Source organism: Zonotrichia leucophrys, chromosome 4 (assembly GCF_028769735.1).
Source record: "Zonotrichia leucophrys gambelii isolate GWCS_2022_RI chromosome 4, RI_Zleu_2.0, whole genome shotgun sequence".
Classification (NCBI taxonomy): Eukaryota; Metazoa; Chordata; class Aves; order Passeriformes; family Passerellidae; genus Zonotrichia; species Zonotrichia leucophrys.
Window position 1 is genome coordinate 41,996,414 of NC_088173.1, and position 14,690 is coordinate 42,011,103.

Sequence of the window (14,690 nt, forward strand, 5' to 3'; positions counted from 1 at the left end):
GAATGCAAAAGGAGAGGACCGAGGTGAGACCGATGGTGAGCTGATGAGGCTCAGAGAACCCTGGAGGAAGAAGATGCTAACTGAATGATTTATTCCAAGAACTGCAAAGATGGATGCCTGGGAATCCTACAGTTAGAATCCTCTCCCTAACCTCAGATTCTTACAAGTCCTAGTCCACCATGATGGATCCAGGTGGGGCATAACTGGCCATACAGCTCAGAACAAGACCTGACAAGACATCTGACTGGATGCTTCCAAAGAGAGATACATTTCTGATGCCTGTCTGAGCTCCTGGGTCAAAAGTTCCATGGCATGGGTGCCAGGCCAAGGAATGCTGAGATCACGGATGCTAAGAAGGGTGCCAAGATTTTTGACAGGCCCCTCAAAGGGCTAAGGTAAAAGACATGAGATACCCAAACAACACATAATGCATGATAGACAAGTGACACGAGACACACCGGGACTGCTCTGCCCTGCACACCTCAGCACTGTGATCAAAAGTGAGACTTGGCTTTTATGGGGCCTAAGGGGCCACGTCTAATCTTTTTCATTATTAGCTCAAGTAAGAAGCAGCCAACAAACTGTAGTCTTACCACATACAGCCTGCTTATTGGTTCATTGAGTGTTACAAATTTTGAGCTTACTTTGCTGCTGTTGCTTTTATTGGCATATGTATATTGCTTAAATTAATAAAGGATTGTAATTTGACTTGAGACTTTAGATTGCCTGATCTGTCTACACTGACTTCCAGTATGTTACGCTTTTTTGTCTACCTTATTTCTAAACTTCTCTGTGTTTTGCAGCAGCCTCTGGTTGTTCTTTTGCTTTTATTCCCTGGAATAAACATCACAGTTAGTTCTTGTTATTTTCTCCTCATGAAGAGGGGAAATCAAGTTGCTGCTCAGTCTTTTTCATCAGCTTAAGGAGATTAAACTCTAAATCTTCGTAGCTCTGCACTGCAAGCTCTCCATTTTTCCAGCAGCCTCTCTAAAACATGTACACCAGCGTTTGGCACAGTGTGTCATCACTCTGTTAGCCAATGACATGCATAAAATCACCTGGAGCTTGTACCTGGAGGTGGCTCATGGTCTGTTTTGTCAGGATGACTCTCACTTCAGAACTGCTTTTTTCCAGGGAATGCTTCCTCAGTCTGTGTTACTCATGGTTAAATATGTATGACTGTGGTAAAACTCATGTTGTCTGACCACAAAGATAACAAAGAGCTCGTCTGATTCTCTGTGCATGCTCTGTCCTTGTTCCCGTTTCCTGCTCCTTGCTTTCTCTAATTTCTCCCAGCCTTCAAAGCTCTCTCCAGTCTTCTTGGCTGCAGTTTTATTAATTTATGTGTTTTTCTGGAGCTCAGCCAAATTGACTGGCAATAGGCAGCTGTCTTCTGCCTCAAGAACTTCCTCAGTTCTAACGAGGTTTTACTGGCCTGACTCAGAATGTTACCTGAAACAACACGCTGCTGTCTCGCACCTAATTACAACAGATTTTAATTATCATTTATTCTTAATTACGCTGATCTACAGAAAATATGAGCCAATTATAGACTGTTGCATTGTCAGTTGCATTCCCAACTTTTATATAGATTCTTCTAGAGTGTTGATTTCCCTCATTTCAAACTGAGATGTAGATTCTGAAGGAGGGGGATTTATTTATTTGTTTTTATTATTTGCTCAACTTAGGGGTAGGCAAAGCCATATGCAGCTACAAGGCAGGTCTGATTTTATTAAATCGTATGAAATTCAGGAGTAGCTGGGATTATTGGGCAAGTTTGTGTAAGGTGTTCCAATTCTCCTCCATTCCTAGTTATCACTGTTTCATTTGTAATGTATTAAGGAATCACATTTTTCAAGCAGTTTACGAGGTTTTTTTTAATATGCCTAGCATGTATTTTTACAGAGAAAAACATGTTTCAAAATAGTCTGCATCTCTCTGATAGAAATAGCTAAAATGAGTTCAAAATCTCTAAATATTTAAAGAGAACAACATAGAATCTAAGAAAAAAAAGGAATATGGTCTGAAGCTTTTTATATTTCCAGCCTGTAGATTAAGTAGGTGATACCCTTCCAGATACCTATTTGTTATTGTGTTTTGCCCTCCAGCACCCACCTTTTCTTAAATATTTGGTTATTCTCTCTGGTTTTGCATTTTTGATGATATTTCATTTCTTACATAGCCAGTTCTAAGTCCTGAAAGGAGACTCCATCGCCACTGTATTAATTTTTGTGTGCTAAATGAGGTTTTATGTTTCCCTGTGTACTCTGTTTGTGACACTTAAATACCAGTTTTACAGAGATGCTGGGACTGTTAGAAAAGGCCATTGTTTCAGAGTGCAGTTGTATTCAGGCCAGGGATTTAACCCCATTCCCAGTGGTAAGATGGAATCCTGCTTATAAGTATGTTCTCCAGTGGCATTTGTGGTCCCGCAGTGGTCTGGGGAGAGCTGCAGGGGTTCTTTTGAAGGGAAGGGTGATCTGCACAGCTGCTACTGCCATCCTTCCTAGTGAAGAAGGGTTTTTCACTGCAAGTTTTCCACTCTGGAGCAGATGACCTGTTGTGTTCTAGGTGACTGGTACGAGCAGCTGTACCCGCTGGTGGTCACACTGAAGGACTGCATGGCAGAGGTGGTGACCAGGGCCAAGCAGTCCATGGCCTTTGTCCTGCTCCAGGAACTTGCCTGTGGCTTGCCCCAGTGCCTGATGCTGACCCTGAGGAGAGACATCGTCTTTAGCCAAGCAGTAGGTTGTCTTGTGTCACTCACTTCCTTCTGTTGCTCTAATTATAAGCATACTCTTCATGCCAGTGTTTGTAGGTTTCTTTCTCTTTGGTTTTTTTTTTTCTTACAATTTGATACAGCTTTTTAATTTATTTTCCATGATATTCACCTAAATAATTTATAATTGGGTAAGAAACTAAATAGTAAGTAGAAATCCATGGTGCTTCTATCACTGAGTCAGAGCAGCAGGTCTGCAGTGGACTGGAAAAGTTGGCTAATCCTGCCTTTGCACAAAGTAATATCCAGAAATCTATTTTTAGACTTCCTAGATTGTATAGTTCTCAAGTCTAGCTTTGAATATATCCTGCTGATATTCATAATCACAGAATCACAGACTAGGTAGGGTTAAGGGACTCTGGCAATCATCCAATCCAGCCCCCCAGTCCAGCCAAGGCAGGGTCACCTAGAGCAGGTGACACGGGAACACACCCAGGTGGGGTTGGAATGTATGCAGAGAGGGGCACTCCAAATTCTTCTTGGTCAGCCTGTTCCAGTGCTCTGCCACCCTCAGTGTAAAGGAGTTGTTCCTCATGTTGAGGTGGAATGTCTTGTGTTTTAGCTTATGGCCTTTGCTCCTCATCCTGCTGCTGGGGACCATTGAAAAGAATCTGGTACTTGCTCCTAGCACTCACCTTTGAGGTATTTATGTGCATTAATGAGATCCCCTTCAGTCTTCTCCAGACTGAACAGCCCAGCTCCTGCAGTCTCTCCTCATAAGAGAGATGCTCCAGACCCAGATCATCTTTGTGTTCCTTCTCTGGACTCTCTCCAGTAGCTCCTTGTCTTTCTTGTCCTAGTGAGCCCAGAACTGAACACAGCACTCTAGATGTGGCCTCACAGGGTACTGGCTAGGCAGCATCCAAGCCAGGGAGATTTTTTCTCCTGGTCACCTTGGAAATAGGGAGGAGATTATTTGGTTTCAGTTTGTAGCAGTGTTTTAAGTGTTTAAATACTATTAGCATGTCTTTCCTTAGAACTGTCTTTTCTTGGCAAATAACTGAAGCTCTTTATGTCTTCTCCTGTATATCACGTTTTTTTCAGATAGAGTTTTTTCTAAATATTTCACTTAATTTCTCTCTTAAGTTGTATGTTGCAGCTGTCAAGGAGATTCAGTTGCATTAGATGTTGAACCACTTTCAAATCCATCATAATTCACATTTTTAATTCACATAATTCACATCATAATTCACAGTCTTGCATGTTTGAAGCCTGACAAGTGAGGTTCTGGTCTTATTTATGTCAGTGTAAATAACACACAATGATACAAAACAAATTAAGCTTATCTAATATACCTTAACAGAATATTTCACTACTTTATACACCCCCAAAAAACCCCATCAAAATACATTATTATGAAATCATGTACTTAGTCACTAAACAGAAATACCTATGCTGATTTTTTAAATATGTAGGTGCTACCTCTCTTGTGTATAATGATAGCAAGCCTCATTTTAACTGTTTGTCTTGTAACAGTTAAAATGTTTGTCTTGTATCTGTTTGTCTTGTAACACTCTTGCACGTGTTTTATTATCTTTACAGCTCGCTGGATTGGTCTGTGGTTTTGTAATCAAATTGCACACAGGTTTACATGATCAAGGATTTTTACAACAGCTTCACACTGTTGGATTGCTGGTGCAGTATGAAGGACTCCTTAGTACATACAGTAAGTATTGCTCTTGGACAAAGTTCCTCATGTTCCCTGCCCAGAAAGTTCTTATTTTAACCTCTGCTCTGTTTCCAATAATTCGGCTTGCTGAATCAAATATTGTCCTTACAAGACAGTAGACTTGCACATAATAGCACAGCTGAAGTCATTGATACTGTGTTGTTAATTCTGCAGCAAAAGTTATTAATCTGTTTCATTCTGAGTTCCTCAGAGAACACGGCCTGCTTATTGTTCCATGCAGACCTGACCCAAAATACCAGGTTTATAAAACTAATGCAAACAGAAGATTTAAACACTTACTGTTTTTATCAGCCTCGGCCCTGATCCCCAGTGCTGATAATGTGAAGATAGCCTGAAAACAGTTTCATAGTTTGTTACAGATGCCATTATTTGACATGTATTAAAAAGGAAATTTGGAGGGAGAAATTGCCTTATGTTTCAAACTTTGAACTAGATCTATTGGAATCATTCCCTGAATCAGAGATTTTGACTAAAGTAGAGGAATTTAGCATTTGTGCAGCTTTTTTATGCAGTTGCTCATTTGGAGATAGCTGTCTTCTCCATTTTGTGTGATTCTTGTTTTTATTCTCAAAACCTTTGTCCTCCATCAGCAGGAAAGCCTTTTGAAAACTTTCAGAATAGACAAAAATGGCTTTTCTGAGGTTATTTTATGCCTATATAGAGCAGACTGATTTTCAGAATTGCTTAATACTCATGGTTACCATTTAGGCCACAGAATTGTCAGCAGTTCAAGAAATTAGTCTGGTTTTATGTAGGTTACTGTAATGTGAATTTAGAACTGTGGTTTTTAGATGCACAGACTGGAAAATATATTGCTTTGCCCTAACCTATACAGTGACTGATCTGCCAACTCTGTTAATAGTCTCTTTAATCTTTTCATGTAGGTGAAGAAGCAGGGATGCTCGAAGACATGGCTGTGGGCATTTCAGATTTGCAGAAAGTAATGTTTAGAGTAATTGAAGCCAAGTCAGAAGATTTTTTGCCTATTATAAGTGGAAGACGGTAAGAACTTTGTTTCTTGGAGCCCAGGAAACTGAGCTGCAGTTTTAATTTGTAGCCCATGAAACCCGTCTAATGGTTTTCTTGTTGCTGAATTCTGTTTTATTGAAAGTGCATTGTTTTACTTTTTAGAAGGTGAGTTAGTAGGGATTCTAAAAGCCAGTAGGCTCTGGGTTACTGTCCTGATAAAAAGCTAAAGTTCCAGTTACTAATACAGATTAATCTGAGGAATGTCTGTGTTGTGCAGAGCTGCTGGTGCATTATTCACACATGGATACTGAATCCTGGGCAGGTGACAAGGCCATTATTTACAGATGTGGTCTCTAACTGAGAAACTTTGCTTTTGAATGTCCTGAATTTGTATTTCAGCATGAGAAATGAAATTGCAGTTCCACGAGTTAGGCCTTGATTGTTTTTAAGATGGAAACCAAAAAACTCCGATGACTTAGTATTAAAAACTTAGTAGTCACTTTTAAAAATGGAAGCCTTTTTTAGCTGCTGAAAATCACACAGGACATGGGCAGTCTCAGAAATCCTTGCACAAAATCACTTATCCTTTATGAATCTCACATGAGTACTGCTGAATGTCAGGACATAAACTGCAATACTCCATTAATTTTGGCTATTTGAGGGTTAACAAGATTGGAATGGATTTTTCATCTTTATTATTATTCTAGTCTGAAGCTCCAAATACTTTTATTTTGCAAAAATCACTTCCTTAATAGTATCATTGCTCTTAAGATGACTGTAAATTAAATTCAGCTAAAAGCAGGAACTTTTAGAAAATATATGTTTCCTCTGAAGGGGGCTTTCACCACTGATTTACTTAATTAATCTGGATGATTCACTCTCATCATATGGGCTTTCTGAGAAGGGATTGAATAAATAACAGGAAGGCTGGAATATGATAGGCAATACATTGGGAATAATTAAAATTAAAAAAATTTTAAAAATAAAATCTACAAGGTTTATGTGGAGGAGTCCCATTCCTCTTAGAGCTGTGATGAGACTGCTCCTATCAAACAGTATTGGAAGTCAACTGTAAAAAGAAAAGATGAAAAGGTGAAAATCTAGTTATTTTCTAATAATTTTTTTAGCAACCCTCCATTTTTATTTTGGTTGTTATATAGTATGGCTCAATAAATAAGAGTGAAAGACTGTAGAAATGCAAGACAGAAAAATCAAACTACAAATTCTTATCTTGAAGAGTCAGCATATTTACTTGTAATTGTTTTTTCTAGGAATGTGCTTAAACCTGACATTCTGTGTACACAAACAAATCAATCCAAAGTGTGTGGCGCTGTCTAGCAGTGCACTAGTGATCATCTGGTGTGGGTGGTAGACACCAGCCACCCAGGGGCAGTGAAATTCTGTTCAGGAGCTCTCATTCTTTTATTAGAGGCCAAAACATGTGCTTTTGGAACATTCTTTACAGAATCACAGAATCTTTTGAGTTAGAAGGACCCGTATGCATCATCAAGTGCAACTCCTGGCCTTGCACAGGGCTTCCCAAGAATCACACCCTGTGCCTGAGAGTTCAGATGCTTCTTGAACTCTGTGAGGCTTGGTGCTGTGACACTTCCCAGGGGAGCCAGTTCAACCTGCTCAACCATTCTCTGGCTGAAGAAAATTTCCTGACAATCAAGAACCCCATCCTCACTCTTGTTTTCATTTTTCCTAGTGAACATTACATTATAGAGGTCCAGCTCCCAGCAAAGATGTTTGAGCTGCTGCCACAAGAGATTAAAGAGGGAAAGCTGCTTCGCATGTATCCAGTGCTCTTTAATGTTGGAATCAATGAGCAGCAAACACTGGCAGAGAGGTAAGGAAAAGTCACGTTGCATTTTCTGTCCAAGTACTCCATGCTGGTACAGGCTATCTCTCAGGATTAGAAACAAATCTTCTTTGTTATTTGCTCTTAGACATTCTCACATTGACTCAGTGTGTATTTTCAAAGGTATTAAAGGAAATAAACACAAGCTATGAAGCAATGTAGAACAGTGAAAAAGTCCAGATGAAGATAAGATCATAAGCAGGGCTTCGTTTCACAGAGTTGGTGCCATGTTTCTCTTGGATACAGATGCAAAATGGATTTCTATTTCAGATGCAGAATTTTGGTTGTATGCAGTACTCTGAAATTCTCACACAAGTTTGAAAATTCAAAATTCTTACATCTTGAAGATGGGTTTGTGTTGGAGATTTTTTCAGGGATGGCCTAGAAGGCAGCTGTGAGGAGCAGATTCTCACAGCCTGCTTCTGTGAACAGCAGAGGTTCTCAGGTTATTTTTAACTACAGGTAAAAGTGGCAAGCATGAAGGCCTTGAGAGCCTTGCACATCAGAGTTCTCAGGCAGCTTTCTCATAACAAGTGTATGTTCTATCTTTGGCTGTTTTGGGAAAGCAAGAATAATTTTGAGAACCCAAATCTTGGTATTGGAAACATAAGGTGGAGTTGGTATGTTATCTCTGACCTATTGTGAGCTCAGATTTTGCAATATGCATGAAGTGAATTAACACTGTTATAAAAGGTGCCTGATTGATCAATAAAGTGGAGTCGATGCTGACCAATGCAAGGTGGGTCATCTCCCTCCAACTTCAATAGGTTTGAAGAAACCAAACAAGTGATAAGCTAGAGAAATTAGTACTCCTCTGCAACACATTGCTGGAAACTAATTATTTAGTATAATAATAGTCATGGATTCACCAGTGTATTAATTTTCTCTTCCAAGAAAAGGAACATGTCAGTCATGTTAAATTACCACATTTGTGCAGGGCTAAAACTGCTAGGTAGAAGTCAAGATGTCAATCCAGACAGGTACTTTGTTAAAACTTCTTTTCTTTTAGCTGCTTTTATTAACAGAGCATCCAAAATACCTAATGCTTATCTTGAGGTTGCATTTGCTCTAAGCCAAAAGCTTATAGCAAAGCTGTAGCTGGAGTAATGGAGGGAAACAGTGAAAATCCTTAACCTGGGTAATAGGCAAGAAGTTAAACACCACAGGATTTTATCTCCTATTCACTGTAGAGAGCCAAGTAAACCCAGTCTTTTAAAGAAGTCTACTAAAGAATGCCATCAGGTAGTTTTGTGAATGTTTATGGGACACTTTTCCAAGTTGAGTGGTGATATGTGAGAAAATTTAGGCAGAAAATTGAAATGGGAAACATAGACTGAATCTAAAGACAGTAAAATCTGGCATTTTACTGTGATAGCTGGTTAGAGAACTTGGAAACTTCTTGCAAATGAAAATAGGTTATTCTTGATGCCATAATGAGGAAAGTGCTGAGAGGACTGACGTGGCCAAACTCATAATGTGCAAAACCAACAAAATCAGTCATGACAGTTCTGAGTGGGACACTCAAAAAATAAGAGATAAGACATGATGTGGTAAGCAAGAAGCAGGCTGGTGGGAGCTTACACGTGTGAGACAGGCAGGAAGAACTGAGTTATGAATGGTCTGAGGAAAAATTTGACAACATTTAGAAATAGCCTGATTACCTGGGGGCTTGTAGAGGAGTTGATATGAAAAGATGCCTGGCTTGCAAGTGAAGTGGCAGGAAGTGTTGTTCCCAGTGGTCACTTTACATTGTGTGCAAAGAAAGCCATAGGAGAAAACAAAATAGCCACATATTTATAAATATGGATATGTACTAATATGTACCAAGAAAATAAGTTCAATGCAGAAGCAGCTTTAATGCATGAGTTACAGTCCTTGTTCCCAATTTAGCAGCATATTTGGTATCTTCTGATCTGTGTCCCCTTCTCTCTGAGTTTCTCACTTAGCTACCCATGCCTCTCTTCCTGTACTCCTCCATTCCTGTTTCAAATCTATTCTAAAGATGAATTTCAAAACTTTGGCCCTAGCTGTCATGGGGACATTCCTGTCTTCACAATCATATCTCCTGTAGTATCGTGAGATTTAGTTTCTTGGCATGTGAAATGTGGCTGTTGTAGAAATCTTGATCTCAGAGAGAAAGATCTTTGTTTTTATAGCTATAGTTATTTTGTAGATAAGCTTCTCTTCCATCTTGTGTCACTTCCATATTATCCAGCTCTTACAGAAATTGATATGCTTAAGCAGTAGCAGCACTAAGAGATGGAGGAGCTGGTGTTCTCTGCCTGTGGTACCCAATTTTGGAATTGGAATTCCCCCAAAGTGCCTTTCTATTTATTCAAGATTTGTGAGGGGAAAAGAATAAGTGCCTTATTGCATGTTTGTAAATAAATTGCTTTGTTAATAAACTTTTAGAAGAAGTATGCATCAGTGATGATCTCGTTTCCAAAAATTAATTCCAAAGCATACAAGAACTTAACTACTGCATGTTTGACAAAATCTAATGCATTTAGCACCAAAGCTATTTCTTTATGCAAAGAAATAACTATGAAGGGCAATTTATCTTTTGTTGTTGTTGTTGGTTGTGGATTTTGGGTTTTTTTCATAATTTATTGTGTATTTTCGTAGGTTTGGAGATACCACTTTGCAGGAAAACATTAACCAGGAAAACTTAGAACTTCTCAAAGAATATTACAAGTTATTTACAGAAAAAATGCCTCCTGATTGTGAGTACAAAATAATGCAATGTCCAAATGGGTTTGAAAAGCTTTGAGTAGGTGGAAGGTTATAAGACAGTAATATTAGCAGAATGCCATAACTTGTTCCATAAATTTAAACATTTTGTACCTATACATGACCCTGCTGGTCTCAGGAGTGATTTCAGGCCCTGTGCCACAGCAGAAACTACAGAGAAAATGAAACAGAGGAATAATGAACTGAACAGCTATTTTAAGTTATTAAAATAATAAGTTTCTTAATATTTCATGTAGAGGACAGTCTGTACCTATTGTATTTTTACATAAATACTTAGGGTGGGAAATTTCATCAGCTTCAGTCATACCCTCTGTTCTTATTCTGAAAATATGTTGAGGTTTGGTGAACCATGGAGAAATCTGCAGATCAAATACAAGCAATGAGCCACATCATCATTATATGAATGACAAGGTTTCATTGGAATAGGCCCTGTATTCCACTTCTATAGAACTTCTGTATTATAAACATAAACATTACTATGCTGTTACTCTGATTGCCAGAAGCAAGACTGAAGAAAACATCTGCATCAATCGAGTCCAGTTAGTTTTAATGCCCAAACTGTAGTCCCAAATGTGGGAGATTTAACTGCCTGATGTTTAAATGCTATGTAAAACTTTGATACATCACATGTTTATCTCTTATATCAGGATGATTTTAATTTGGTAATCATTTTGACAGAAACAAAAGCCCTTCCTAAATGGTGGGCAGGATGCTCCTCCATCCACCCACAGACCTAGTATTTATTTCCAGGATGTCTACAGAGAAAATCATACAATAAGTTGCGTGATTAATTGAGGGGCATCTTGCTAAGAAAACATCCTCGAAAAACTAACCTCATGCAGGTTAGGACTACGGTAGATCTGCTACCTCATAAATGGATTTTATTTTATAAAAGCAAAAATTTGCATGCAGACAGTATTGGCTACTTTTCATTAACACAATTTAAAACTTGTACTGCCTTCCTGAAGGATTATTAGTGAGCCACACAGTTCCTGGACTTCTTTCAGACTGTGAAGGCTTTTGAGAACTAATTGTGTCTAGTTCATCATGTATTTTCTGGTTATTATAACTTTCTTGCTTTTATCTTTACCTTTAATAACTCAGTCTCTTCTTTATACAATTTTTTATGGAACATAAAGCACCTTTTTGTTCCACTGCCCTTACCAGTAGCTCCCTGCCAGTATACAGAGTCACTCTTTTGCCTTGGAGAAATGTGCCTTTTAAACCAGCCCCCTGGGAAAAAAGGGAAGCTCTCAAACTTTTTCATTTGTGGCAGGACTTAATCCCACTCCTCTTCCCCCACCTCTGGAAGACAAACCTCCATACAAGGCTGGCAGCAACCCTGGTGCTGGGGCCAAGTGAGAGGCATTCAATATTGATGGCTTTTTGATGGTTTTGTCCCACCTATCCAGATAATTTCCTATAATGCCAAATGTGTGCTACAAAATAAATGCAGGACTGTGTTCCCAAAGCTGTCAGTTCCAAACAGTGTTCAAAAAGCCCAACAGGATTTGAGCATTTTCAGCCCTATTTGCCAGGCTGTTGGATCCACCCTTGGCAGCCTCCCTGGCCTGCTGCCTCATTCATATATTCCCTTTCAAAGAATTCAATTTTCCACTCCCTGAAAGGTATTGCTACCTTTGCTGTTAGTTTTCCTCTTGTGTCTGTATTTCTCCTTGGCAATAATAGTCTTGCTTGTAACTAAGCATCCACTGACTTTTCTGTCTTTAAGATGAACATACACTTCGTCATTTACCCATTTGTTAACCTCTTAAATTCTTTTAGCAGAAACTGAAAATAAGAGCATGTTTCCAGCAAGGTTCCTACCAAAAATGCTGACCAAATGTAGCTCTGATTGAAGCACCAAAATGGTACTGCTTTTATAGAAATACTAAGACAGTAAGAGTCCAAAAATGTAAGATAGTTGTTTAGTAGTACATAATTACCTGAAAACAACAAGGCTGTTTGGTATTTCCAGGCTCCTCCCCCTTATTAGCCTGAGTTGGTGGTTTGGTACTGTGGGGGACCCAAGGAGTTTAGGCATTTGGTCATTTCCAGTCAAGGTGCATCCCATTTGGCAGTACTGTGAATTAGGAGACTCTTGCTGTACCTGTGCTGAAGTCACCCCTCTGAGATGTCACGTTTTCTGCTGTGACCCAAAGGAAAGCTGCTGGAAGCAATACAATGTTTAGTGATACATTTGCATCTTTGTCATTTTGTGCTCTCTGTTTTAAAGAAACAGATGCACCCATAAGTGTAATAGTCTAGCAGAGTGTGATGTGGTTTTATGTGCTCTACATTATCTAATGTACAATCAGAGCTTGTAATACAGAGGTAAAACAATCCACATTAAAATTATTGCAAAACAGATTCTGGATGTACATTTTCCTCCCTTTTACTTTTTTTATTGTTTGTTTGTGAGCTTTTTAGACAGCACAGTATGACTGAAGCAACTTAGGTCTTTTTGAATATATTTAAAGTACTTCTTACTATGAATCATAGATAAGGGAAACTACAGAATTTATTAGATGTAAAAGGTAAAAGCCTGTTGATGAGAGGGATCATTCCAACTTGGATCACGTTAGGAGAATGGATATTGACCTTCATTAATACTTCCCTCATTTTTATTCTTTCAATTGAGTATAAGTCTTTGGGCTTGGGTTGTGGGGTTTTTTTCCCCTCACTGGATGGATAATTTACTTTCTCTGCTTGAAGAAATCCATTGATCAATTTAGTTTCACTTTGTTTCCCTTGATTCTGGCCCCTTTATTTGGTGATAACTATGATTTGAATTCTTTTTACTTTGTCACCATGAGAAGAAATAATTTCAAAAAACAGATTCTGCATGTTTTTATTGATTTTCAGAACTAGCAAAGATAAATGCAACATTAGAAAAATCCCTCCTCTATATACATATTAAACAGAGGGGGAAATTAAATTGCCTACTCTTGAATTTTTCTGGAGATGTAGGATAAATTAAACTTCAACTTTAATGCCATACCCAGAACAAGCAGGTAAATTTTTGGATTTTCAGCAAACTTGAGATTATTTTCTACTTCAAAATAAACCCCACTTAATTTCAGGAGAAATATACTTTGTTACTTTTTAGAGGGGATACTAAGTGCTGTTTAACCCTTATCTTACATTATAGAAAAATCTAAGGCACGTTTTAAAACAATAACTAGATGTTTCAATTTGAAAACAAAACCAAATTTTTTGACTTTAAAATTAAAAAATAATCATCCCATCAAAGCAGGTTGTAATACACTCAGTTTTTTTTTATTTTTCTGATTTCTTTTGAATGTCTGTAATAGCTGATGAACAGAACTACAGCAGAGATTTGATTTTGTTTTTCACCATCCATTTATAAGATAAAGGTTGAAGATACTTTAAATTTCCACATGAAGATCTTAGGGAGGACAAGGCAATACTCAAAAGACATAAGGTTTGCTTATTCCTTAAATATTTAGCTGGTAATTTCCATCCTGTGTTCCAAAACAAGGCTGTAAATAAGAGACCTGTTCTTTACCATGAGCATTCTTTAGTCAGGACAATCATATCACCAACCTTATCAAAATGAGCAACTTTTTTCGTCCTTTTTTCCCAGGTTTACCACATTTTCAAGAACAAAATGATTTAAAGGGATTGCTAGAAAGTCTTCATCAAAATATCCAGGCCAAAAAGAGAAAGAATGTAGAAATCATGTGGCTGGCTGCAACGGTGAGCTCTCTTGTTTCAAAGAAATTGATGAACTAATCATAAACTCATTTTCATAAGCTTGCTGACATTGTAAGTGCAATGGATTTTAAGGAAAGGACTGGAAAACTCACTGGTTAAAGGAGGCAGATGTGCTGTAATAGTTTTTTGCAGACAATTTCTTTTTCTCACTTTTTAAACTGGTAGAACCTGCTAGAATTTGAGTGATTTGTTTGATATCCATTCTTTGATAATATAAAATTACTCAAGATAATTTTTTTAGTGTCCTTGAGGTATGATGTGTGACATGATTGCTTGGTTCCCTTACTTTAACTTTCTGAAATGTGTATTTCTGGTCCCAGTGATCTACACACTGTTATTCTATATTCCATTTATTTATTGAAAAAGATGTAAGAAGAAAACTTTGTCAGTGCAGTAGCTGTGCAATATCACTTTTTTATTGCAGTGGAAGTACAAGATTTCACATATGAGCCCATCACTCATCCAGAATAATTACCTGGGATTTTTTTACTTTATTTATTATTCTCTTTACTAGTGCAAAGAGAATTAATCTCTTCAATGAAACAGTTCTTTCGCATAATTATTTAAGAAGATTATCATATAGTACTTGTTTTAAATCCCAGTGCAACTGTTCGAATTTTTTAACAGATTTAACTTTTAAAATTTTAAATTATATGATGGAAGAAACACTCATAGGTTCTCCTTCACTATCCTGTACCTCTTTGGATTCTAAGTAAGATTCCCTTAATTGAGTCTCTAAATTAAACTTTTGAGATTGTCCTCACCATGGTATCACAAAGAACTTAAAGGGTCCAAGTATTTTTTTATTTTTATAGAATTTAATAGTATTTATTGATTTTTAATAGAATTTCTAAGAATGCAATTAGCATTAGATGAAGAAACACTTATTTGCTCAACTG

General features: G+C 37.8%; 1 protein-coding gene across 22 annotated transcripts in view; it reads left to right on the forward strand.

Moving 5' to 3' along the window:
* INPP4B (inositol polyphosphate-4-phosphatase type II B) overlaps positions 1 to 14,690 on the forward strand; it is a 263,711-nt gene that overhangs the window by 183,487 nt on the left and 65,534 nt on the right. For all 22 annotated transcript variants that reach the window (XM_064711309.1, XM_064711308.1, XM_064711307.1 and 19 more), the window contains 6 exons: positions 2,572 to 2,744; positions 4,322 to 4,445; positions 5,354 to 5,471; positions 7,150 to 7,290; positions 9,928 to 10,025; positions 13,661 to 13,773. In XM_064711309.1, coding sequence (XP_064567379.1) covers positions 2,572 to 2,744; positions 4,322 to 4,445; positions 5,354 to 5,471; positions 7,150 to 7,290; positions 9,928 to 10,025; positions 13,661 to 13,773 — 767 coding nt within the window. The remainder of the gene's footprint in view (positions 1 to 2,571; positions 2,745 to 4,321; positions 4,446 to 5,353; positions 5,472 to 7,149; positions 7,291 to 9,927; positions 10,026 to 13,660; positions 13,774 to 14,690) is intronic.